At 40.5% G+C, this 21783-nt stretch overlaps 3 protein-coding genes across 6 annotated transcripts; 1 reads left to right on the top strand and 2 right to left on the bottom strand.

Annotated features, from left to right (window-relative positions):
- Positions 1-3: 3 nt before the first annotated feature.
- tfip11 (tuftelin interacting protein 11) lies at positions 4-7578 on the bottom strand. The gene is made up of 15 exons (XM_041998868.1): positions 7467-7578; positions 6835-7042; positions 6577-6748; positions 6317-6473; positions 6074-6201; positions 5827-5988; positions 5383-5574; positions 5048-5227; positions 4792-4926; positions 4581-4684; positions 4290-4458; positions 3431-3674; positions 984-1126; positions 679-844; positions 4-523 (listed from the first exon to the last, which is right to left on the bottom strand). The coding sequence occupies exons 2-15, from the start codon at positions 7038-7040 to the stop codon at positions 177-179; spliced, it is 2505 nt and encodes an 834-aa protein (XP_041854802.1). The 5' UTR covers positions 7041-7042; positions 7467-7578; the 3' UTR covers positions 4-176.
- si:ch211-166a6.5 (clustered mitochondria protein homolog) lies at positions 5936-21396 on the bottom strand. Of its 3 annotated transcripts, XR_006012010.1 has the most exons (29): positions 21069-21395; positions 19602-19711; positions 19342-19513; positions 18643-18780; positions 18396-18553; positions 18162-18316; positions 17873-17995; positions 17639-17771; positions 17371-17463; positions 17108-17274; positions 16754-16933; positions 16201-16641; positions 16041-16114; positions 15829-15933; positions 15633-15733; positions 15392-15544; positions 15234-15296; positions 14896-15128; positions 14727-14811; positions 14422-14575; positions 14158-14297; positions 13576-13656; positions 13368-13493; positions 13134-13243; positions 12959-13052; positions 12744-12869; positions 12583-12656; positions 11166-12481; positions 5936-6009 (listed from the first exon to the last, which is right to left on the bottom strand). XR_006012010.1 is itself a non-coding variant. In XM_041998867.1 (28 exons), the coding sequence occupies exons 1-28, from the start codon at positions 21121-21123 to the stop codon at positions 11920-11922; spliced, it is 4203 nt and encodes a 1400-aa protein (XP_041854801.1). In that variant the 5' UTR covers positions 21124-21396; the 3' UTR covers positions 10651-11919. The 3 variants fall into 3 exon arrangements, 2 of the variants coding, with proteins under 2 accessions (XP_041854801.1, XP_041854800.1); XM_041998867.1 differs by lacking the exon at positions 5936-6009 and having other exon boundaries at positions 10651-12481; positions 18396-18550; positions 21069-21396; XM_041998866.1 differs by lacking the exon at positions 5936-6009 and having other exon boundaries at positions 10651-12481.
- Positions 7925-9908, top strand: srrd (SRR1 domain containing). Of its 2 annotated transcripts, XM_041998869.1 has the most exons (7): positions 7925-8007; positions 8081-8235; positions 8337-8377; positions 8462-8655; positions 8736-8834; positions 9130-9281; positions 9366-9908. In XM_041998869.1, exons 1-7 carry the CDS (start codon positions 7984-7986, stop codon positions 9601-9603), a joined length of 903 nt encoding a protein of 300 aa, XP_041854803.1. In that variant the 5' UTR covers positions 7925-7983; the 3' UTR covers positions 9604-9908. The 2 variants fall into 2 exon arrangements, with proteins under 2 accessions (XP_041854803.1, XP_041854806.1); XM_041998872.1 differs by having other exon boundaries at positions 7949-8235.
- Positions 21397-21783: the final 387 nt, after the last annotated feature.

The raw sequence follows: 21783 nt of genomic DNA, 5'->3' as shown, positions 1-21783 counted from the left end.
ACACAAAATCTAAATTTTTTATTCACAGTTTGAATATTTAAAAACGAGACATATGACAAAAAAAAATCAATTGGTTAAAGTATCATAGAAACAAAATAGTTTGTTTACATCTTTTAATCTTTGTACACGTGACAGAACCCTCTCCCATTACCCGAAAAAAGGAAGTCTGTCCAAGCTCACTTTGCCATATCTATCAGACTCTGCAGAGATGTGGGCACCCAGGTTTTCTCTCCTTGCACAAACACAACCCCCCTGTCTATGTATATAACAATACGCCCAAATGTGTACAGCTGCTTTCCCTCATGTCGCTTGGCCACCAATGGCATGAACACAATGTTGTTCTCCTCTGCTTTTGTCTGGATAAGATCTTTAAAGTTAGTTGGCACACTGGTGCTGACGCCCCTGTGAGCAACACTCTCAGCATCCCTCCGCTCCTGCAAGGCCTCATATTGGAAGTCCTTCCTTCTCTCCGTCTGTGTGAGATATGCAATATTCTCTCTTGCACCAGGTTGCATATATCCACCTGCAGATATTAAAAAAAGGAAGAGTTGCAGTATGTTTTGATAGAGTATAGAACAATGTTTTAGGAATTTTTTTACGTTTGAATCAGGTTTTAAAACAAATCAACTACTCATTTTTAATGTTTACATAATATTCATAGACTGTATGAGTACCAACCCATGCCTGAAGACACTGCACGGTTCATGATGTCCAAAGCTTCATTGAATTTCTCTTTAACGAGGGGTTGTGCCAACAAGACCTCACTAAACATGCTTTTCCAGCCGAGGTACCATTTAGTGATTTCCTCATAATTAGGACTGTTGCTCAACCATGAACACAGAACCTGTAATCAGCATTAATGAGACAGACATACAATTTTAGAAAGATTTAATTGATTAAATAATATACAGTTAGAAGTTGGAGTGATGTTTTCACAGCTGTCGAGTCTTTAAATGCATTAATGTGCAAGTACATTCACTAACCTGCAACCACTTTGGAAAAAAGTTTTTGTCAAGAAGAGACACAATACTAGAGGGGGATAGCATGCCCTCCCAGTCCAACACCCAGTGAAATGGCTCCATCTGCTGCTGGTGAGGGTTGATAACCAGCTCTTCCAGACATAAAGCTGTGGTGGGAAACAGAAGCCCTCTCATAAAGTAATATCAGAGCAAGAATAACAAAAGATGGAGAGTATATGAGCAAACAGAAAACACCATGGAGAAACACCACTGTGGTTACCAGCCTAAAAAGAGAATGCAGAAAAACTGAGCGGAAATGGCGGAAAAATAAACTTCAAATTTACTATGAGCTGTACAAACAAAGCCTGCGTAACTATAACAATGAGTTGTGCAAGGCCAGAGAGCTGCATTTATCTGAAATGATTAACAGGAATGTCAACAATTCTCGCACTCTGTTTGCTATGATTGAAAAACTTACAAATCCTCCTAAACAGATAAGCCCAGAGCTCCTTTCCACTGAGAAATGCAACCAATTTGCAAACTTTTTTAGCCAAAAAATTAAAACAATTAGGCAAAATATTAATTCCACACAGTCAAACAAGAAAATTAGTCTGTGCCTAAAACCCGGAAACAATTCTGCTGTCATGTCGCAATTTAAAATGGTGAATTTAAAAGTCCTACAAGAAACAGTTTGGCATTTGAAATCAACAACATGCACTCTGGACATGATACCATCCGACTTTTTAAAAACAGTTTTTACCTCAGTAGAAAGTGATCTCCTACTGATAGTTAACAGCTCGCTGGCATCAGGCATTTTTCCCAAGTCACTAAAGATAGCTGCTATTAAGCCACTCCTAAAGAAAAGGACTCTAGACGCCTCTATAATGAACAACTATAGACCTGTCTCTAACCTCTCTTTTATTTCCAAGATTATTGAAAAAGTTGTATTTCACCAGCTTCATGACTTTTTAAATGAAAGTGGAAATCTTGATAAATTTCAGTCCGGCTTCCGACCTCATCACAGCACTGAAACAGCTCTGGTCAAAGTGTTAAATGACATCAGGTTGAATACCGATTCTGGTCAAGTATCAGTCCTGGTTCTGTTGGATCTCAGTGCTGCGTTTGATACTGTAGATCACAGAATCCTGTTGCACAGGCTGGAAAACTGGGTTGGACTTTCTGGAGCGGTCCTTAACTGGTTCAGGTCCTATTTAGAAGGCCAGAGTTATTTTGTTACGATCGGCAGCTATGAATCCGAGCGAGTGGCCATGACTTGTGGAGTCCCCCAGGGGTCAGTCCTTGGACCTCTTCTGTTCAACTTGTATATGCTCCCTTTGGGTAAAATATTACAAAACTACAGCATTAGTTATCAAAGTTATGCAGATGATACACAACTTTATGTGTCTCTGTCACCAGATGACTGCAGTCCAATAGACTTAATGTGTCAGTGTCTGGAGCAAATAAACACCTGGATGAGGGAGAATTTCCTACAATTAAATGAAGACAAAACTGAGATTATTCTGTTTGGTAGCAAAGAGAAGAGGGTCAGCATTGGCAAACACCTGGAGACTCGGGCTCTTAAAATTACCAACCAAGTTCGTAACCTGGGAGTGTTGATAGACTCAGATCTGACTTTCAGCAGCCACATCAAAGCTGTCACTAAGACAGCTTTTTACCAGCTCAGAAACATCAACAGAATTAAAAGTTTAGTCTCCCAGAAAGACCAAGAGAAACTCATCCATGCATTCATCTCCAGTAGACTGGATTACTGTAATGGTCTTTTAACAGGACTTCCTAAAAAGAGCATTAAACATCTGCAGCTCATCCAGAACGCTGCTGCTGGAGTTTTAACCAGGACTAAGAGATCTGAACACATCACACCAGTTTTAAAATCTTTACACTGGCTTCCAGTCAGTCACAGAATAGATTTTAAAACCCTTCTGATCATTTACAAATCCCAGAATGGTTTAGGCCCAGAATACATCTGTGATATGTTCAGAGAATATAAACCTAGCAGAGCTCTTAGATCCAAAGACTCTGGTCAACTAGTCCAGGCCAGAGTCCAGACTAAACATGGAGAAGCAGCATTTAGCTGTTATGCTGCAAACAAATGGAACAAACTGCCAGTGGAGATTAAACTTTCCCCAAATGTAGACATTTTTAAATCCAGGTTAAAAACTTTTCTTTTCTCATGCGCCTATGCATGAAATCTGCACGGTAACTTTTTTTTAACTTATCTTGCTTTTAATCATTTTAATGTAATTTATTATTTTATTGTGATTATGTGTTGATTATGTGTTGATGCCTTTTACTATTCTAAATATCTGTAATGTCTTTGTTTTATGTAAAGCACTTTGAATTGTCCTGTACATGAAATGTGCTATACAAATAAACTGCCTTGCCTTGCCTATATAATGCATTTTCATCAATGACTTTAGCATATTTAAGGCTGCCAACAAATGAAGACGTACCTAGTTTAGGAATGATGTTTTTCACCATGAAGGCCTCCCATGCACCTACTGTGAAGACATTTTTCCATGGCTGTAGGATGAGGCGAGCTGAGGCATCACTTGGATGCCACCGCTGTAAAGCATTCGATAGTTTGCTCCTAATTGGTGGGTAAAGAGGCTCTAGACGCGACTGGAGCAGAGGCAGCCATGGGTGGATCCAAGAGTGAATGGGCACGGTGTCGGTTAAAGGATTCCAGCTATCCACCTTTAAAACAAGGAAAAAAAATAAGAGGTCTGTGTGTATTTACCATACTTCAGATACTGTGATGCTGAAAAAAAATATAGAACAAGAGTAACGGCCAATTTCCAGCAGGTCTGTGTGCATGGAGGTTTTGTTCCGACCTCCACGGCGGGTCAATTCACACTGGAAGTGTGTGTGATAAAAACTAATAAGCACAATTTAAACTGGACTAAAACTGAGACTGGCTGATAAAATTAACACTATTTACATAGTTCAGCGAATGCAAATCTGCATAGGATCTTTTATTTTAAAATTTACAGAAAGCTTTTACACTGCTCCTGTTTCTGATTTCCTGTCTGGCCCTATCTGAACTGCTGAGTTTAACATGTTATGGAAACATACTTTGTCAAAAATAGACTCAGCACATATGTGTAGTGGAGAGCAACAACAAGGCGCTTCTGGGATGCTTTTGACATGGGCTGCAGCACGCCCCGTGTGAACCAAACTATTGAGTAAAAAGGTCATGATTAACTCTGGAGGCTATGGCGCACATGGAATGCAGCACACATGCACACAGTGGAAACTGGCCTTAACACACAAGCATGTGAGATTATTTTCATCTAAGTGTGTGTGTCTTGCCTCTCGCTGTAGTCGGGGTAAGATCAACTGTTCCAATAAGTTATCAAGGATCCACACAGGCAGAAGAGGAGCCCATATTTCCACACAGTCCACCATTGGCCCCACCACACGAGGCTGCCAGCTTGACACAGTAGACCGCATCACTGGGACCCACACCTCCCATAACAGTCTGCCCCAACAAAGACAGAAAACACATTCAACAAACGTGTGACTATACACTAGACTGCAGTACAAGCAAGAGGAATTCGATGATGTTGTTACACAGACTCAACTTAATTGATTTTTGTTTACCTGTGGTAAGGATCCATATTTGAATCTGGACCACTGGGGTGCATGTCTCTAGATTCGAGGATTGCTCTCCATTGACCAATGTCTTCCAGACAAAAGGTGCTGTCCTAAAAAAATTTTTTTAAAAATCTAAGCAGTAGTAGTTGAACTATTGATGATTTAACATAGAAATGGAATAAACTTTCTTAAAAAGAAAACAGTTGTAAAAGAATACCTTCAACGGGTCCCATGAGCAAAGTTTCTCTTTAAGCAATGGATGCACAACGGCTACAGCCAGGTCTGCCAATCCCATTGTTTTGTATTCTTCATAATAATCCGTTTGTAAGGTCTCAAAGATCCTGGCACACTCCTGGACAGATAGGAGAAAATGGCTAAAGGTTTACTATATGCATGTGAAAACAGCTGGAATAATTAAACTCAATCAGCAAGATGACTGCGGGGAGTCAGGGTAAGTTTACTATAATATGAACCTGCAGGGTGGGTCCTTCCCCTGGTGCTGTCTCTCCAGAAGGAAAACGATCGACCAATGCCAGTACGGCCTCCATTCTCTGGATAGAATCTTGCTCTGCATCCAGTCTGCTCTGCAGTGCTCGTGACTCATGGGTCAGAGACACAACTACATCTTTTTCATGTTGCAGACGTCTGGCAGACTGCAGCAGATTTAATAGGAAAAGAAATCACATAACTCTTATAGACACTGTAAAAATCTTAAGTCAAGCCTCAGGCTGCTGATCTGTAAAGAAGCATTTATCAATTCCATTTGTTGCCAAATATTTTTTAGAAGAAATGTGTGGTTTCATTTTACCTGTAAAATGTCCTGTTCTGTGAGGTCTATCAGCAGCTGCAGGTTATGCTCAAGCTCAGGGAGAGCAAAGCCAGATCCCTTTTGATCCCGAGAGGACATGCTGGGTGGAGCTTCATCAGGAACACTGTGTTTGTTGGACATCTGACTGTAACTGTAATACACCTTTTGTTCTCTTCCAGTCATATCTATTACCTAGACAGTAAAAGATATGAGGTGAACTAAATTAAAATACAAAACTGGCAGGCATCCATGTGCCAATATTAACATGTAAACTTGATTTACTTGGTTTTGTTTTGGGTTTAATGAATGACATTAAAAACTTACAGAAGTTCCAGAAGCTTATTAAAACGCTGAAGTAACACCTGCGTGTTCTTTTTGTCATTTCAATGAACCAGGACCAAAGACGTGATAATGCACAAACATGCTGACAATGCTTAAACATACCTTGACCTGTGCCAGCTCTCCAGCGGATGCTGCTGTACTTCTACCAACTATTTTGCCTTTTGCCTTCAGCTCATCTGCAGTTTTGTAGGAGTACTTTGGTTTCTTTTTCCCTCCAGGTCCCGCAGGATCTATGCGCCACTGGCCAAGTTCCTTCTGAAACTCCTACAACCAAAAACATTTTAACTGTGGTACAACTTCAGCTGATACATGGAAAATGTGAAAGAGACTACTTTTTTCAACAGTTTACCTTTTCTTCTTCTTCCTCTGAGTCAACCACAGGAAAGTCCTGAAGGCTTTGCTGCGTTCGCTCATTGCCATAAGCACCAACTGCTCCTTTTCCCTTACGAACCTTTGCCTCAATCGGATTTACAATACCTGCAGAAATAAAAGAGTGTCATATTTAAGTTTCTCAATTTACCATGTTCTTTGCTAAATTAGATGCAATATCACAAAAATATATAAATAGCATATCCTGATCAACTATACCTACCTTGAGCATTCTTGCCCAAACCTCTTCCTGGCTGGTAGCCCATTTTCTGTAGAAGTTTCTGTCCAATACCCCTTGTGTGCTTCTCCCAGCTACCAATACCTTGTCCAGACTGTATGCCACCTGCAAACCTCTGTGACTGAATCCCACGGAAATTGCCCTAGAAAAACCATGCATTTTTAAAGCATTACATAATACAATCCAATCATTTTTTCTTGAGGATTACTCAGCAATGGGCAAAATATGCACACCAAAAAATTTACCATCTGAAGTTTTTTGGGTGCTCCTCCACGAGAAGGGGGAGGTGCGGCAGCGGCAGGAGCATCATCATCAGAGTCATCAGAGCCTCCGTCTTTTTGCTGCTGTGTCTCTTCTGCTGCAGTCTTACGCAGACCAGCACTTACAAAACTCACTGGAACGGTGTAGTCCTTAGATCTAGTAAAATATTGACAAAATCTGACTAAACCTGTGGTTAACAGTTACAGTTAAGATACTGAAGGAACAACAAACACTAAATTTACCTCTTGCCACCAAAACTTGGCCTCTCTTCTTCATCTGAATCCCTGTCAGCCCAGATGCCATATATGGCTTGCATTTTGGTCGGTCTAAACCTGCGACGGTCTGGGTTGAACTCATTGGCCAGATCCCAGTCTGTCACCTCGAAGCTTTCAACCTCTACACCTTCCTCCTCTTCCTCCCTCCGCCCATAAAGGTGGGACATGGACATATCTGCAGAACGTTTGAATACTATTAACTGTAATTGTACAGCACTTTGGTCTCCTGTTATGTTGTTTTTAAAGTGCTTTAGAAATAAAATGGTATAGTATGGTAAATACGTGAGCCGTCTCCTAATATAGAATAATACAATATAACCAGACCATCTTCATGTCAGTTACAAAGAAGTAACGTTAGCGCAATATTAATTGAAAGACATAAATACCATTGCTAAACAGGTATGCATAAAAAAATCGTTGCTAGTCTGGTTACACTGATGCTTATACACTAGACCTACAACTAGAGCAAGAGGCTATTTGAAATAAGCTAATTTCAAGAAGTGGCTAGCGTTAGCTAGTCAATGTGTCATAAATTGATTGTGTAGCAAAATAAAATTGCCTGCTTGAAAAGACTAAAGGATTGATTTTACATAACTTACCCGAAATTATATTTATCACCCTACGTGGATATCAATTACATATAATTTCTTATGTAGTAATAACAGACGAGGCAACTAACGAAGGAGACTTCGTATAACGCACGAAAGTAAACGTACTTCCGGTTCGGGAGTGTTACGTCAAATGTCGTCCCCTTCAACTTTCGTTGCCTAGAGCTCACACTTAAATGTTTTTTTTTCCCCCAGGATTTTAATGATACCATAATTTTAGAATTACGAAATTGTTGCATTAAATGTTAATCAATCTTGATTTTTTTTCCCCCTGATAATGATAATGCAATCAAATTAAGTGAAAAAAGGCACATATGGGCTCTTTAGTTTTATCTTTAACTAAATGTCAGCAAATTTAGATAAACACTTTTTTGTGTGTTTGTTTTTACTAAACTAAAAACAAAACAAAAAAAAACAAATTTTGCATAACACCGGAAGTAAAACCTTTGTGTTACACTCAAAATACCCCTACGTGTTGCTGACTAGTCATACACATGTGTACATATCTATGATGACTATCCAGCTACCGAAAGTGTGTAAAATTATTATTTTGGTAATAAAGTGAGTATCTTACAAGATGCATATGTAAACATGGCATCCGTAAGTTAGCAGAAATGTCGGTCACCGGAGAGGAGTGGCAGGTTGCCCGGAGGCGAAAAGGTGGACATAGGAAATCTAAAGCTGCAGTGACTTCAAATACAACATGCCTTCATGAGCAGCTCGATGTCGGAAAGCTTGTCAAACGGATCAGAGATACAGTGTAGGAAACTGATCTCGGCAGTGAAAACGCGCCTTTCCCACATCTTGTTTACTAACTTAAACAGCTCATATTATAACTTTTTGTTTTTGCTACCTCCTTAGGTCTGAGCTGAGATGCGAGGACTTTTGGCAAGAATGGAAAGGTGAATTTTGGACAACTGAGACTGCAACCAAACAATTGTTCTCATGAATGATGAGTAGGTTACTGTCGAAACTGTCTTCCTCAGAGAACGTGCAGGTGGCAACATCAACATCCCTATTGAGACCTTCAGAGATCAGAGGCACTGAGGACCAGATGGACAGAGAGGGCAAGGTGAATCAACATCTAAAATGTGTGTGCTATGGTCTTGGTTCCTTTTCTTCATGTGCCTCGGCCCGTTACCAACTTGCCATGTTGCTGCTGCTCCTGGATGCTGGACAGGTCAGGATAAACTTCATCTACATCAACAAACGTTAAGAGATCCTGATTGTTATAAATAATTTATTTGTCTTTCCATGTAGATTCCACTCCAGGACTGCTTCCTTTATGATCCTGCATTCTCCTCGGGAGAGAAGGATGTTCTGAGAGAGTTGGGTCTGATTGTACTCACAGAAAATGAGGTCAGCTCATGTCTTGTTTTATCATGAGACAAAAAACAATGTGGTAATGTCTACAGTGCATATTATGGTAATACCTTTAATGATAAAATTTAGTTCTGCCAAGCTGCGTTTTATAGATCAACTCACAAATTTTTAATCTGTCATTTTAAAATAAATTTAAGTTTAGTTTAGTTAATTTAGACACTAAAGAGCTGTTGTGAAGATTAGGATATTATATAAAGGTTACTACCTAAGAAATTATGAACACAAAGCATACAAAATAAACTGCAACAACCTATCTTACTGTATTGTACAGGAGGGGAAGCGCCTTGTGACTAAGCACACACTTTTTTACATGATGCACTGTGGGAAAGCCCTGTATAACAACCTCCTATGGAAGAACTGGAGTTCAAAGTATTTATCTCAGATGATGATCATCGGTAACAGTTTCAGTGGCATGAGGGAAAGGTTTGTACAAGACATGCACAATGTTGATGACAAGTGAGCGAGCAGATGAGAGATGAGGTGATGTTCTCTGTGCTGCATCAATAGGACAATCGAGAGGGAGTTGAAGGACTACAGGTACCTCAGTGAGGCGGTGGATTTGTGTGAGGAGAGACAGCTGCCTTGTCCTTCCCGTCTAATCGATGTCTTCAGTGATACAGCCGTCATCACCTTTCCTTCCAACAACCTAAATCAACTCCCACAATCAACTTGGTCAGATTCACCAGAGCCACAGTACCAGCACTGTCCCAATTTGGAAATTATACTGAAGGAAACTCAGAATTGAGATACGAAATAAATAATAGTAGATATACACTTTTTTTATTGTAACTTTATTCCAAGGCTTCATTGTGAAGGAAAAAATATTGTTGACCTTTTTGGATTAATAATTTTAAGCCTACACTCAAGTATCCATAAGCATTTTCACAGAAATAGCAAGATCTGTTTATGTCTTTTGTTTCAGCTGCCATGCAGTTGTTTTTATTCTCCATATTGTGCACCATTTACTGTCAATTCTATCTATATCACTGTTGGCAGTTTTTAATAAATGTAGTCAACCTACAATGGCTTGAAACTTTTCATTCATTCATTCTTTGTACTGCTTAGTCCATTATGGGTCACGGGTAAGCTGGAGCCGATCCCAGCATTTTTAACAGGTGAGAGGCAGGGTACACCCTGCACAGGTCACCAGTCCATCGCAGGGCCAACACAGATAGAGACAAACAACCATTCACACACACACTTACTCCTCGGGAGAATTTAGAGTGACCAGTTAACCTAACATGGCTTGAAACAGAAAACATTTCAGAGAAGAGAAGTTGTTAAAGCAAAGATTCGAGGGTTTACTGCAGAACAATCACTGAAGTAGAAGTCGCTCTCAGATATCAATGTAACGAAAAAAGGGTTTTGTTATCGTTTATAAAGATTTACCATGGAAATACACAATGAAGGATGCATCAGTAAATTCCTGGAAAACTGGTGAATTAATGGGTGATCCATGGCTGTTTCTAATGAATTTACTTGGATGATTCAGTGAATGAATCAACAAGGGAACAGCATGCAGCAGACATTGATTACACATCTATTTGGTTTGTCAGATGACCTAACGTTGCTTCACAACCAGGAACAGAAAAGGCAAGAAGGCAAGATGATGGAACTAGCAGCAACATCAGAGTTGACAAAGACAGCCACTGAAAAAGCAGCGAAACAGGACGATACAGCACTAGAAGGGGTTGGTTAAACTGAAATGCATTTAACTGGATTTAAATAAGTTTACTTTCTCTGTAAAGAGCATCTCAGGTTACTTTTAAATTAGCACCTGTAACAACGCCTGTACACACAAAGATCATAATGTTTAATTTGAACACAAACACATCTTTAACAAATGGGAAATTTTGGGGGACTTCCATGACTGTCCCAAGAGAGGTGCAGACTTTTATAAATGGCTTCCTTATCAGAAAACACCATTTATGTTATCTAGGCTGAATACCTGCTTAGCAAGGACAGATGGGTTAAAGGCCCTGGGGCTAAGACCCAACCACAGGTCAAAGTTGTGGTGGCACTTTTGACAGTGGCTGATTATTAAAAACACATTTATATAAGATGTTCCTCACACAGTGTATTGTTTAGCACAAGACATACCTTTCAAAACATTCTAAATGATTGTTTTCCAAATGCATAATATTTTAATACAGTATGACAAATAGATTCCGGCTTCTTTTTCACTTAAAAGGCTGGAATATGTGACAAACCTTGGTGTGTTTTGTTAAAAAGGAAAAAAAAGAAGTCTCCTTTGAGTTTCTTTACATTCCTGTTCAGCAGCTCTTCTGGCCACAACTTCATTGTTACATTTTATGATGATTCTTGTGTTAACACCTTTCAGATTGAACTTAAACATCTTAACACCAGAGATATTTTATCCAAACAGAACAAAACATGACATCATGACATTAGCCATTAATACAACACAGTTTGAACAACGATGTGATCCGACAGGCCAAAATGGGGATGTGGGAAGGCTCTGCAGCTTCCAGGAATGTCCGAGGTATTTGTTCCTCTGGTACAGATGTTAACATGCTGGTGGAAATCTTAATAAAACAGTTCTGGTTTCTGTTTGGGTAAAATCAGCCCCTACAATCAAATATTATCTAGCTGTTCTTTTACAAGTGACTGCTGATGATGTCATACACCTGAAAATTAATTTTATTTGACAGAAATGTGACTTTGTTTTTTTATTTCATGTTTTGTGACTGGCAGTTTTATTAAATCTAAATTTTGACTACATAGATTCAAAATCTTACACATCTTGCTTATATGCTTATTTATTGTTCCCTAAGTAAGTGGCAACTACAAAGTTGCAGTTAAAAAGAAGGGGAAATACAATAAAGGTAATAAATTTGTTGTTAAGGGGAAAAAAAAACTAGGCTCAACACAATAGGTCTTCACAGCATCTGTCAGATCTGGCATAAAGTTATCCTCATCCTCTTTTTTTTATTCAGTCTTTCTTTACTTTGGATCACATTACATCTATGTATGACCCTGGGAGAATTTTATCATACAACACTGACTTTTGAAAACTTGTCCACAATCACTTCTGTTGTCACTATTTATCAGCCCCATTGGCAGCAACATTATCTACTCCATTTACTGCTTTGCTTTCTTTCTCATTGGCTATGGTTGGTTTTGAAGTGACAATATCTGCCCAGGTTAGTTTACTTTTAAGGGCTAATGGGCTGGCAATAATGTCTGCTTCGCCATTTATTTCACCATTTTTCTCTTCTGAGCCTGATATCATCTCATCATCTTCATTTGCTGTCTTCACTGTAACATCTGAAGCTGCTCTGTCGCTGTCTACATCAGTTTCTCCCTCATGTTTGCTTTGCTCAGCAGGTTCCACCACATGACCATTAGCTGAAGCTTTTGCAGCACTGGCCACAGACGTGCCTTCTACTGGCTGCTCCTGTTGGCTCACATTGTTGCTCTCCACTGCTTTGTTTCCTCCATCCTCAGTTTCCTTCCCGCATCCTGTTGCATTATCAGAACTTTTCTCTTCCCCATTAACAAAGTCTGAAGTGGTGAGCTCTGTAGGTAGTTTGAGTCCCAGCTCCTTTCTTGCTGCGGCCTTTCGTTCCAGGTGTTTCTGTTTATATTCCTGGAACCTGTCACTTTTAAATGGATTAAATGCATTAGTTTAATGTAAGACTGGATGTTAAATTATGATTTTTCCTCATGTTTCTGTCCCAATCTTTCTGTAGGTAATATTTACCTTTGTGCAAGACGTCTGATCCCTGTAACCAGAACCATCTGCTCCAGAATGGTGTCAGATGTTGGGTTCAGACACTAAAAATAGAAAGCATGGTAATGTCTGGCACATTTTTACTTTTGTTTTTAAAGACTTATGTGAATGAGCTGCTGCACATACAGTACCTCAACAGTTTGCTCGTTGCTGTCAGCTCCTGCCTGTCTGAGAGTGCGCTCCACCTTCACTGCCTGCTTGGTTACTGTGGACAAGAACTCTTTGCTGCAGTTTGTCTGTGGGTGATCCTCCCCAAACTACAAGAGAGATTTTTTCACAAGTTGACATTCACACACAATCAGTGCATCACACTTTCTCTGTCAATCTCTCTCACATGGTTACTAACCAGTGAAGTGAAGGCAGTGAGGGCCTCTTTCTCATGTGTCATAGCACTTCTGTAGTCACCCTTGCTGCACATCCACTGGGCCAACAGGTGCTGACTGCACAGACAAAAAAAGTTAAAAATGAAGTAACTGACTTCACATACAAACCATCAATGCATGCTAAGTATGATATTTTACCTGAGAGCTGTATGCAGGTCTGTGGGGCCAAAGAAGGAAGTGTTAAGTCTTAGGGCGTTCTTTAGAAACTGCCCTGTCTGATCTTCTGCCAGCACCAGGCCCAAACAGCTCTGCAATGAGAGGACAAGTGATCTGGACATTGTTAATATATTCTTATGTTATACTCTTTCTCTTTTATGCTTTTTTTCTTCCTTTTATATATATTAGAACACCATTTAAGTAGCTGTAACTTACATCCAGTGTCGCGGTGAATGGGTGATCTTCTCCGTGGACTGTGAGCATTAGCAGACGAGCTCTGAGAAAACACTTCTGAGCCAAAGCTATCTCCCCTCCAGCATACGTATAGACACCCAAGAGAGCCTATAACACAACAATATTAATCACACTGTGACGACCTAGCAAAGTATATCATTTAGATATTTCAGTCTGTTGCTACACTCACGTATTGCTGAATAGTGTCGGGATGGTCAAAGCCAAGCACCCTCTCACTGATGACCACTGCTTTCAGCTGGATGCTGCGAGCCTGGACAGAAGAAGCCAAAGTGAGACTAAGAGATAAAAATGCAACTTTATAAGTGCATCCTGAAATTAATGCAGATACAGTGGTACAACAGTCAAGTAGAGAATAGTCCATTTGAGAATATTACACTCTCAAATGTAGTATGTAGTACACAGGCTGTATCAGTATAGAGCTGTATTTGCTTTGTTACCCCTTAACGCACTTTCCAGCCAGATTCATACATTCATACACCACTTTTTTTTCATATAATCTAGTGTTCATAATTTTCCCAAGAATATTTTGACAAGTAGTCTGGATTGAACTGAGGATTGAACCCCTTGACCTTTCATTTGAACTTTGGTTGCTCTATTTCCTGATCTACAACCACCACCTTACCAGAAAATGAAGGTAAGCCTCATTAAAATGTGGTTACATACTGTAATTAGGTCAGTGTAGTTAAAGTGTTATCTCCCACCATTGCTGTCCTGTAGAGTAAGCAAGAAGGTTGCAGAGCAGTGGGCCCACCTCAGCTGACTTCCCCTGCAGGAAGGCCACCTTTGCCAACAGGCTGTGGCAATAACAGGCCTCAGGATGCAGGTCATCACACACTCTACCGAAGAGGTAAACTGCTTCCTTCAGGTGCTCATGGGCCTGATCCAGCAGACCTGCAGTTGGGAAACGTGTTAGTTTTGTAAAGCATGGGAAATTCTGAAATCACTAATGTCTATTTAAACACATATGGCGAGCATCTGTGTGTGTGTGTGTGTGTGTGTGTATGTGTTGGCCTACCCTTCTGAATAGAGTTCTGTGCAGCTTGATATGCTTTTGAAGCATCCACAGTTGGCATGTCAATGTGCTTAACAACAGGGAAGATGTTAAGGATGTCGTCCGAACTGATGGGAGCTTTGTTTTGGTTGTCGAGGAAGTAGTCTCTCAGTCTCAACTGGGTTAGACACAGAATTTTAATTTGGAAGGTTTTTCCTGGTAGCTAATTATGTAATAACTATATAACCATGTATAAAAAAATGTTTGTTATAGCGTGTGATTCAAACAGAATAATATTACACTCAATTCATGCTTTGGGTAACTGTTACCTGTACTCCGGTCTTCAAACAGAACTCTCTGAGCAGTGAGAGTTTCTGAAGGCCATAGTGTTCCACCAGGTGGTTGGGACCAGAGCTGTGAGAGAAAGAAAATGGTTAAACACTGCACGATTGCATAACTAACAAGGCGAACTAACAAGTAAAAACTGTGTGTTCTCACCCGAGACTGTCAGAGATGTCATAAGTTTCAATAGCATCCTGGCAGACCAGATTCCACAGCTCAGTCCCTGTGAGCATGCTCCAGGGTGTGTTCTCAGAGGCCCCCGCCCCGCGACCGCGTCGCCTTGACTTTTTCTTAGTATCCTCCCCAACTGGAATGGGAGTGAAGTGGGGAACCAATAGGCAACTGAGGAAGTGACTAACAGCGGCAGAGAGACAAGGGACATCCACACCCTGTAAAGACATGACCAGAAGTTGCACTTTATTCTTCCAGAAGCATGTGGACTCACACCTGCTGCTTTTCCACCACCCAACAGTAAAGTGTGCAAACATAAATACCTGGAGGAAACTATTGAACACTCTTTTGGCTGACCGGATGAAAATTTCTCCTATGACTGATCTCTAGTGAAGACAAAGAGACAGATAATCGAAATTATTATTATTATTATTATTGCTTTAAATAGTTTTACATTTTTCTGTTCTTACATCCAACATACTTTTATGTGCCTCAAGTGCTCCTTGTGTTCTGACTTGGTAATGGCCTTGAACACATGTCCCAAGTACCGGAGGTTAATTCCTTTCTGATGCAGTGCCTGTTTTAGAGAGGCTCCATCCATGGGTGCCTCATTGGTTTGAAGACAACCCTTCACCTGCAAACACACACAAATTAGTGTAAACTAATTTAATTTTCATAACAACACGGCTATAACAGCATGCTAACACAGAGGTGCCACTTACAAAGTCTGGTATCTGGTGAGTGATGATGAAAGCTGCAGCTTCCCTCAGTAACCTCTCTTGCAGTTTTGTTGATGTACTTTCACCAGGAGGAAAAGATACTCCTAAATGCAAAACACAAGAAAGCATGCTCTCTGATAGCAGACTGCAATGTGTATGTGTGTGTGTACTTATGTGAATAATTAGTTAGTGTGTATACCTGGGGAGAAAACATTTGGGTTAAAGCGCATCTCAAAGATGATGTCACTAACTGAGCCCACGTCTCTACATGCAGCTCGCACTACATCAGTGGATCGAGAATCAGCTGCAAGAATAAAAACATTTATCCAGAATGAAAAAAAAGAAAAAAAGAAAAAATAGGCAAACTATAATATGGATTCCTTTGTAAAAACATATTAAAACACTTCTTACAAGCTGTTGCACATTCTTCAAAGCCTCCATTTTTGTCCAACTTCTCTCTGACACACTGAGTGAACTGGCAATGTCTGTAAATAGATATAGAAATAAATCAATATATTTCATGAAAAAATATAAAACAATTTAAGACAGTTTTATTTCATGTTTCACTCACTTGTGTTGGACAAAAGCCTGCACCAGCTCTGGTCTCAGCCGACAGAGGCCATGTGGAAAACTCTTTGGAAGCCCAGAGGTTGCATGATAGTTCTCTGGCCAGCCATCTGTCTCACTACCCTTCTTCTCCTCATCCTCATTGCAGCTTCTGCTACTTTCGTCATCACCAGTGTCTGTCCGACTTTCTGTTTTTTCCACCGGCGGACAGAAATTGGCATCGGCCGGGAAGCTCCTGAACACATCCAGTAAGTAAAATCTCCCATCAGCCCCCAGAAGCCCCTGAGCATCCATGGAAGTGAACAGTGGTACATGGTGACCATTGGGTGCCACAACAACATGTCTCTGGAGAGAAAGCGATTTGGCTGCATGAGCCAAGAGTGCCAGCAACTGTCTGCGATGGGAGGACTCTTGGTGTCCTGCATTCACCCCATAAAGCAAACCCCTGAACACAGAAGGAGAAAGGCATTTAGCAGTAAAAACACATAAGTATCAAACAAACTTTAGTCTGATGTGGTGAAACCAATAGGGTTACGTAACAAGCCCACATGAAGTACCTTGAGGCAGGAGTAGCTTCCTGGTCCTGCTCTGAGCTTTCCAAGCCAGGGGCCAGACCCTGGGCTGACAGGCGCACTCCCCTGTAATCTACAATGGCTGTAGGCAGAGTGTGCAGCTCCTGCAAGCCCTCTAAATCACTGTAAGCTTGCACACATTTAAGCTCCAGCCTCTGAGCAGCCCTGCAAATGCAAGATAAGAAATGATGGAGCCAAAACTGTTTAAACAATGCAATATAGGACCGTGGTACATGCTGTGAACCTTATATATGCAATACACTAACTATATAGTTTGAGACTATAGTATCTTGCTATACTTGTGTGTTTGGTGTGAGTGTGTGTATTGTCTGCTTCTACCTGCGACCTCTTTCACCACCAAACACTGCTCTCATAGCCCCCTGGCTCATGAACAGGCCACTCCAAAGGAAAGCTGGGTCCTCTGGGTTTCCATTTACTGGTTCAACAAATCCATCTACAACTGTCTCTGCCCCCTGCATGACAGTCCTTACAAATGCGCTGTTCACCTGTTGTGTAAATAAAGAAGAGCAGAAGAAAATAAAAAAAAGGAAAAAGTCACAAACTATCCTGCTGTTAAGCTACACCGTAGCATTAATGCTTACCTGTAGCAGTGTTCTGTCTCTCTGCAGTCGCTCCTCCAGACTTCCCTGTGGAAGATCTCTGGCTGCTTGTAACTCCTCATTCCAGTCTGGAACCTGCATGTAACACACATGAAAAAATGCTCATGTAGTTTGTGTTGTTCTTACTCTCAAATGTAAGTCGCTTTGGATAAAAGCGTCTGCTAAATGACTGACTGTAGAATAGTAGTATCATGCAATGTGCAGCAAACAACAGCTAATGACAGCAACGGACTGCTGAGTTGTAAATGACCTGCGTTGCTGCCTGTTCATCCACTCCAAGTCGACAGAAGTTGTTCTTGTGAGTACGAGAGGCACAGGGAGGTCCGAGCCAGCTTGGGGTATGGTAATGAGTGGGCATCACCTCTAATGGTGGTTGCTGAGGTCTAAAGGAAGACAGAAAAGTTGGAATGTGCAACTACTCTACTGGGGTTCTGAGTAACTACAATGGTATTCAAGTATACTTTATGCAAGGATACAGCGTTACCTGTTTTTGAGTGTAGTAAAGGCTTGTTTGAAAGCAGGGCTGATGTGACAGAGCAGGTCAGTAAAACAGTGACAAACTGGGGAAGACTGTGCAGGACGAGGATCAAAAGCATCTTCTGTAGACCTGTAAATGACAAAGGGGAAGAAGAGATTTGGTTTTCATGTAAAAGCTCAACAGTTTATGTTGTTAAATGATGGAAAAGAAATAGATATTATTATTATCATTATTATTATTGCTGCTTAATGTTTTTGAGAGAGTAGTTTTGTCCAAACATCCTGACTTTCTTCACCTATTGAGGAAGAAACCTTTAGGGCAGGATGTGATGTCATATCGTCGGCCCTCCATTGTCAACACTGTGATGTACATGAAGTCTCCCTGCATCTTCCTGTGTCCTGGAGGTGGGTTCCAAAAGCTGAGAGATAAGTCCCTCAGGTAACTGGGGGCCTGATAAGGCACGCACATTGACAGAGGATCAGTGTGAGTCTGATTAAAGTACATAGTTCATTACAGATTCTTAACACACCACTGGCTGGGAGCTGTGTGGCAGCAGGGGCATGAGTGGTCGCTCTGAAGAACCAGGAAGAAGGTACTCAGGTGGAGCTCCATCCTGGCAGGGGGATTCTGCTTTTGTGTTGCTTGTAGACCGCTTCAGGCTCTTCCCATTTGGAAAGGTTGAGTCTGCTACAGACATTTAAAGATTTCACAATGAGTAGGAAGCTATTGTGTCCTTTTGTTGTCCTCTTATTTGAATGCACTGCTAATGTGTTTACCTGGACTTTGTCCATGTGTGAGTGTCTCCAATACACTTGGTGAACGTCCTTCTCTCAGTGCATCCTGGGGCCCAGATGCTCTCAGCAGCTCCACAATGCGAGCCAGATGGATTCTGGCCGAGTGGGAGGTGTAAGGCTCTAGAAAGACATGCACTGGTTAACATGAAATTTAGACTGAGCCTCTTTATGAAAGTCACAGTAATGTGGGAAAGGTCTAATGAACTTGTGAAAATGAACAACTCTGTTGGTACAGAATGCACAGGACAAAAACTTCAGTTTATAATCCGTGTATAGTAAGTAAGGATGAAAGTTTATATTTAAAATTTTGATAATAATGGTCAAGTATAAATAAAAAAATAACACTCTGTGACAATGAACCCCATTAATAAGAAAATGTGAGTCATCTCTGTGTGGGTGTGTGTGTGTGTGTGTGTGTGTGTGTGTGTGTGTGTGTGTGTGTGTGTGTGTGTGTGTGTGTGTGTGTGTGTGTGTGTGTGTGTGTGATTGCACTACAAAGATCCTTCTCCTTTAAATCATTTAGACCATAAAATGGATACCCATCTAATTATAAAAAGTGTGACAAAATTACCAAAACCACTTCAACACAACTTGAACACACAGTTACAGCGTGCAGTCACAAAACTTACAGAAACATTTAAAAAAAAGCCAGAAAAAAAAAACAAAAAAAAACAGAGCTACCTTCCACCAGGCGAATGATGGCTCCTGCTTTAACTCCCTTGAGGCTTTGCAGTTCAGCAAGGGGATCCAGAGTTGTACCAGCTAGTGACAAGGACAGGCTAGAGCGTGGACGCACCTCATTCCTCGAAAGCAGAGTCATTATTGCATCTTGAACAAGCCAAAATCCATGAACCTGTAAAATAAAACCCGAGAAATGGCCTCATATAAATGTGCATAACTGATGAAAATCAATTACCATGATACAATTGTTGACTTTGTACCTTCAGTTCAAATGGCTCTAACCCTGCTCCCTGGATCTTTACAGGGAATGATGTGTCCTCATCTCCCTTAATACCAACAGCTTCATTGGCACCATTCATGCTGATAACATCTATATAAGTAAAACATTGAGAAGCAAAATAAAATAGGAATAATAACAGAGCCCTGCAAAGGACAAGTAAATAGCTTTAAAAGTTTTCCACATACTACATCCCTTAATAGTTGTTAAAGGTGATCTTATAAATGTCTGGATAGCAAACAAAGAGTTAATGGATTATTGTATAATTTTATCTTAAAAGGATACTAATACCTTTAAGATCACATTCAGCTTAGCTGAAGTGTTTTTGTGTGTGAGAGTGCCTGGGAGGTAAAAGAGGTAAAAAAATAAAAAATAAAAAAAAAAGTAAAAGAGAGAAAGCTTAAGAAAAGAAAGTAGGGTGTGGTTACTCTTTAACACATACTCTATATATAAGTCTGCCTTGCAGAACTAGAGGTGAAGCAGGACTCAGCGTGTTCTACAAACTAAAGGGTGACTAAACCTGTTGAATTTGCCTATCAGCCTTCATGTCATCTCAGGGTGAAGGGAAAACTACACCCAACACTGGCATGTGGAAACAGTACAAACCTCAAGTTTGGCAGCTTGTTTGTAAGGATGCAGGCACACTACGTTTGATGACTGATGGTCATTTTACAGTAGAAACTCTGTTCTTGCTGTAAGTCTGGGACAACTTTAATATTGGAAAGCACCAAAAACAAACAAAAAAAAAAATTTCAAATGCTTGTGATTGGCTGGAAAAACACCCCTCCTCTCCAAGCTTAAGCAATTGCTAGTTCTTTTCAGGAGCTGCTGCCTTACTATAGATAACAACACTTGCAAAAGTTACAAGTTAGTTTTGGCACTAATCTCTGAAGCAGAGTAGTACTATAATCTCACAAGTATGAATACTATATACTATATGACACTCTGTGTTGTATAGTAATAACACAAAATATTTTAGTCTTCAAAATAACAATCTGTCAATCATAACGCTGTGCCAGCAGATTGTTATTCTATGAGAAAACACCTTAGGTCAATCTAATCTGGACACGAGCCAACACATACTCTACATATAAGTCAATCATTCTGCTTTGTAGAGGGGGAGTGGCTGCTGTTAAGAAAGGTGGAGGCCCATTTGAGTGTGGCAAAAGCAGAGACACTTATGCAGAGTGCAGTAGTAACAAAATGTACATGTAAAGTTATGTTTTTTATCACAATGCTTGTTGCAGCAGGAAGAAATGCCCCATAAACGGTATAAAAATGCACATGAGATTCTTCAAGAAGTAAGAACGTTAGCACCAGTCATATTCTGAGCAGCAGTGCAGTGCTAAATCTCCCACCCTCACTCCACACATTCTCCAGTAAGAAAAGTAGCAGACAAAAAAAAAAAGGAAGAGGAGAAAAACATATAACTTCTCATCAGATTACTCACCAGTCTTGACTGGATTTCTTCCTCCTCCTCCTCCTCTCTTTATTTTGTCCTTCATGGCTCTGTGTTAAAGAAGTTTTTGCCTGGGCTGTCTTACTTTTTGTGCTGGAAGTTGCTTCCTTGCAAAGTCTGGCCTCAGACTGTTGGAGCGTAGAGGGAGAGAGGAATTGGAAATGTGCACAACTGAGCTGTCTGAGAGCCCAGCAGAGTGAAAGTGAATGACTGCCTGTTCAGGATTGTGACTCCTGCTCCTCTTTACAAGGCTAACTTGGCTTATCTTCTCTCTTTGTAAGAAAAAAAAGCCACTCCCTCTTATTGCTCCACACAAACTGCCTGCAAACTTTGGTGGACTGGGTGTGTCTATGTTGAAGCTTCACTCATTCTTCCTCCCTCAGGCATGTTTCACTCCTCCCCCATGAGTCATGGAGTAGGCCTGAGAACTGAGCACACAGTAGCCATCAGCATTTTGACCCAGTTCAGCTAACCACGCTACTTTTGTTATTAAGCAATTTGAGTTACAAATGTGATGTTCATTTAGTGAGGAAAAAGATATAAAATAGTAGAATGCTGTTTTCCAAACAACATATATTCCTCTCTAAGGTCAAGCAAGTCCAACTGTGCAGCTACCAGTTTTCAGTAATGATGACAGTAAAGTCATAATATGCAGAAAATACTAATATGAGACAGTTTAACCTTTACAAATGGGTGCTTGGTCTTT

This window comes from Melanotaenia boesemani, chromosome 11 (genome assembly GCF_017639745.1).
Source record: "Melanotaenia boesemani isolate fMelBoe1 chromosome 11, fMelBoe1.pri, whole genome shotgun sequence".
NCBI lineage: Eukaryota > Metazoa > Chordata > Actinopteri > Atheriniformes > Melanotaeniidae > Melanotaenia > Melanotaenia boesemani.
Note: the sequence above shows the minus strand (reverse complement) of the source record. Positions and strands in the feature narration are given on the sequence as shown.

Bases quoted from the DNA above. Each gene is read 5' to 3' on its own strand.
- srrd (XM_041998869.1), top strand. From the start codon at position 7,984: ATGATGACTATCCAGCTACCGAAA. The intron at 8,656-8,735 runs GTCAGGATAAAC...CTTTCCATGTAG, and splicing joins TGCTCCTGGATGCTGGACAG to ATTCCACTCCAGGACTGCTT. The intron at 9,282-9,365 runs GTTTGTACAAGA...CTGCATCAATAG, and splicing joins TTCAGTGGCATGAGGGAAAG to GACAATCGAGAGGGAGTTGA.
- tfip11 (XM_041998868.1), bottom strand. From the start codon at position 7,040: ATGTCCATGTCCCACCTTTATGGGCGGAGGGAGGAAGAGGAGGAAGGT. The intron at 5,989-6,073 runs GTAAACTGTTGA...TTTTGGTTGTAG, and splicing joins CAGAGGAAGAAGAAGAAAAG to GAGTTTCAGAAGGAACTTGG. The intron at 5,228-5,382 runs GTAAAATGAAAC...AATCTGCTGCAG, and splicing joins CAGAACAGGACATTTTACAG to TCTGCCAGACGTCTGCAACA.
- si:ch211-166a6.5 (XM_041998866.1), bottom strand. From the start codon at position 21,123: ATGAAGGACAAAATAAAGAGAGGAGGAGGAGGAGGAAGAAATCCAGTC. The intron at 16,934-17,107 runs GTAGAAGCAGAC...TTGCATTTGCAG, and splicing joins GGTGGTGAAAGAGGTCGCAG to GGCTGCTCAGAGGCTGGAGC. The intron at 14,812-14,895 runs GTGAGAACACAC...TTTCTCTCACAG, and splicing joins GACATCTCTGACAGTCTCGG to CTCTGGTCCCAACCACCTGG.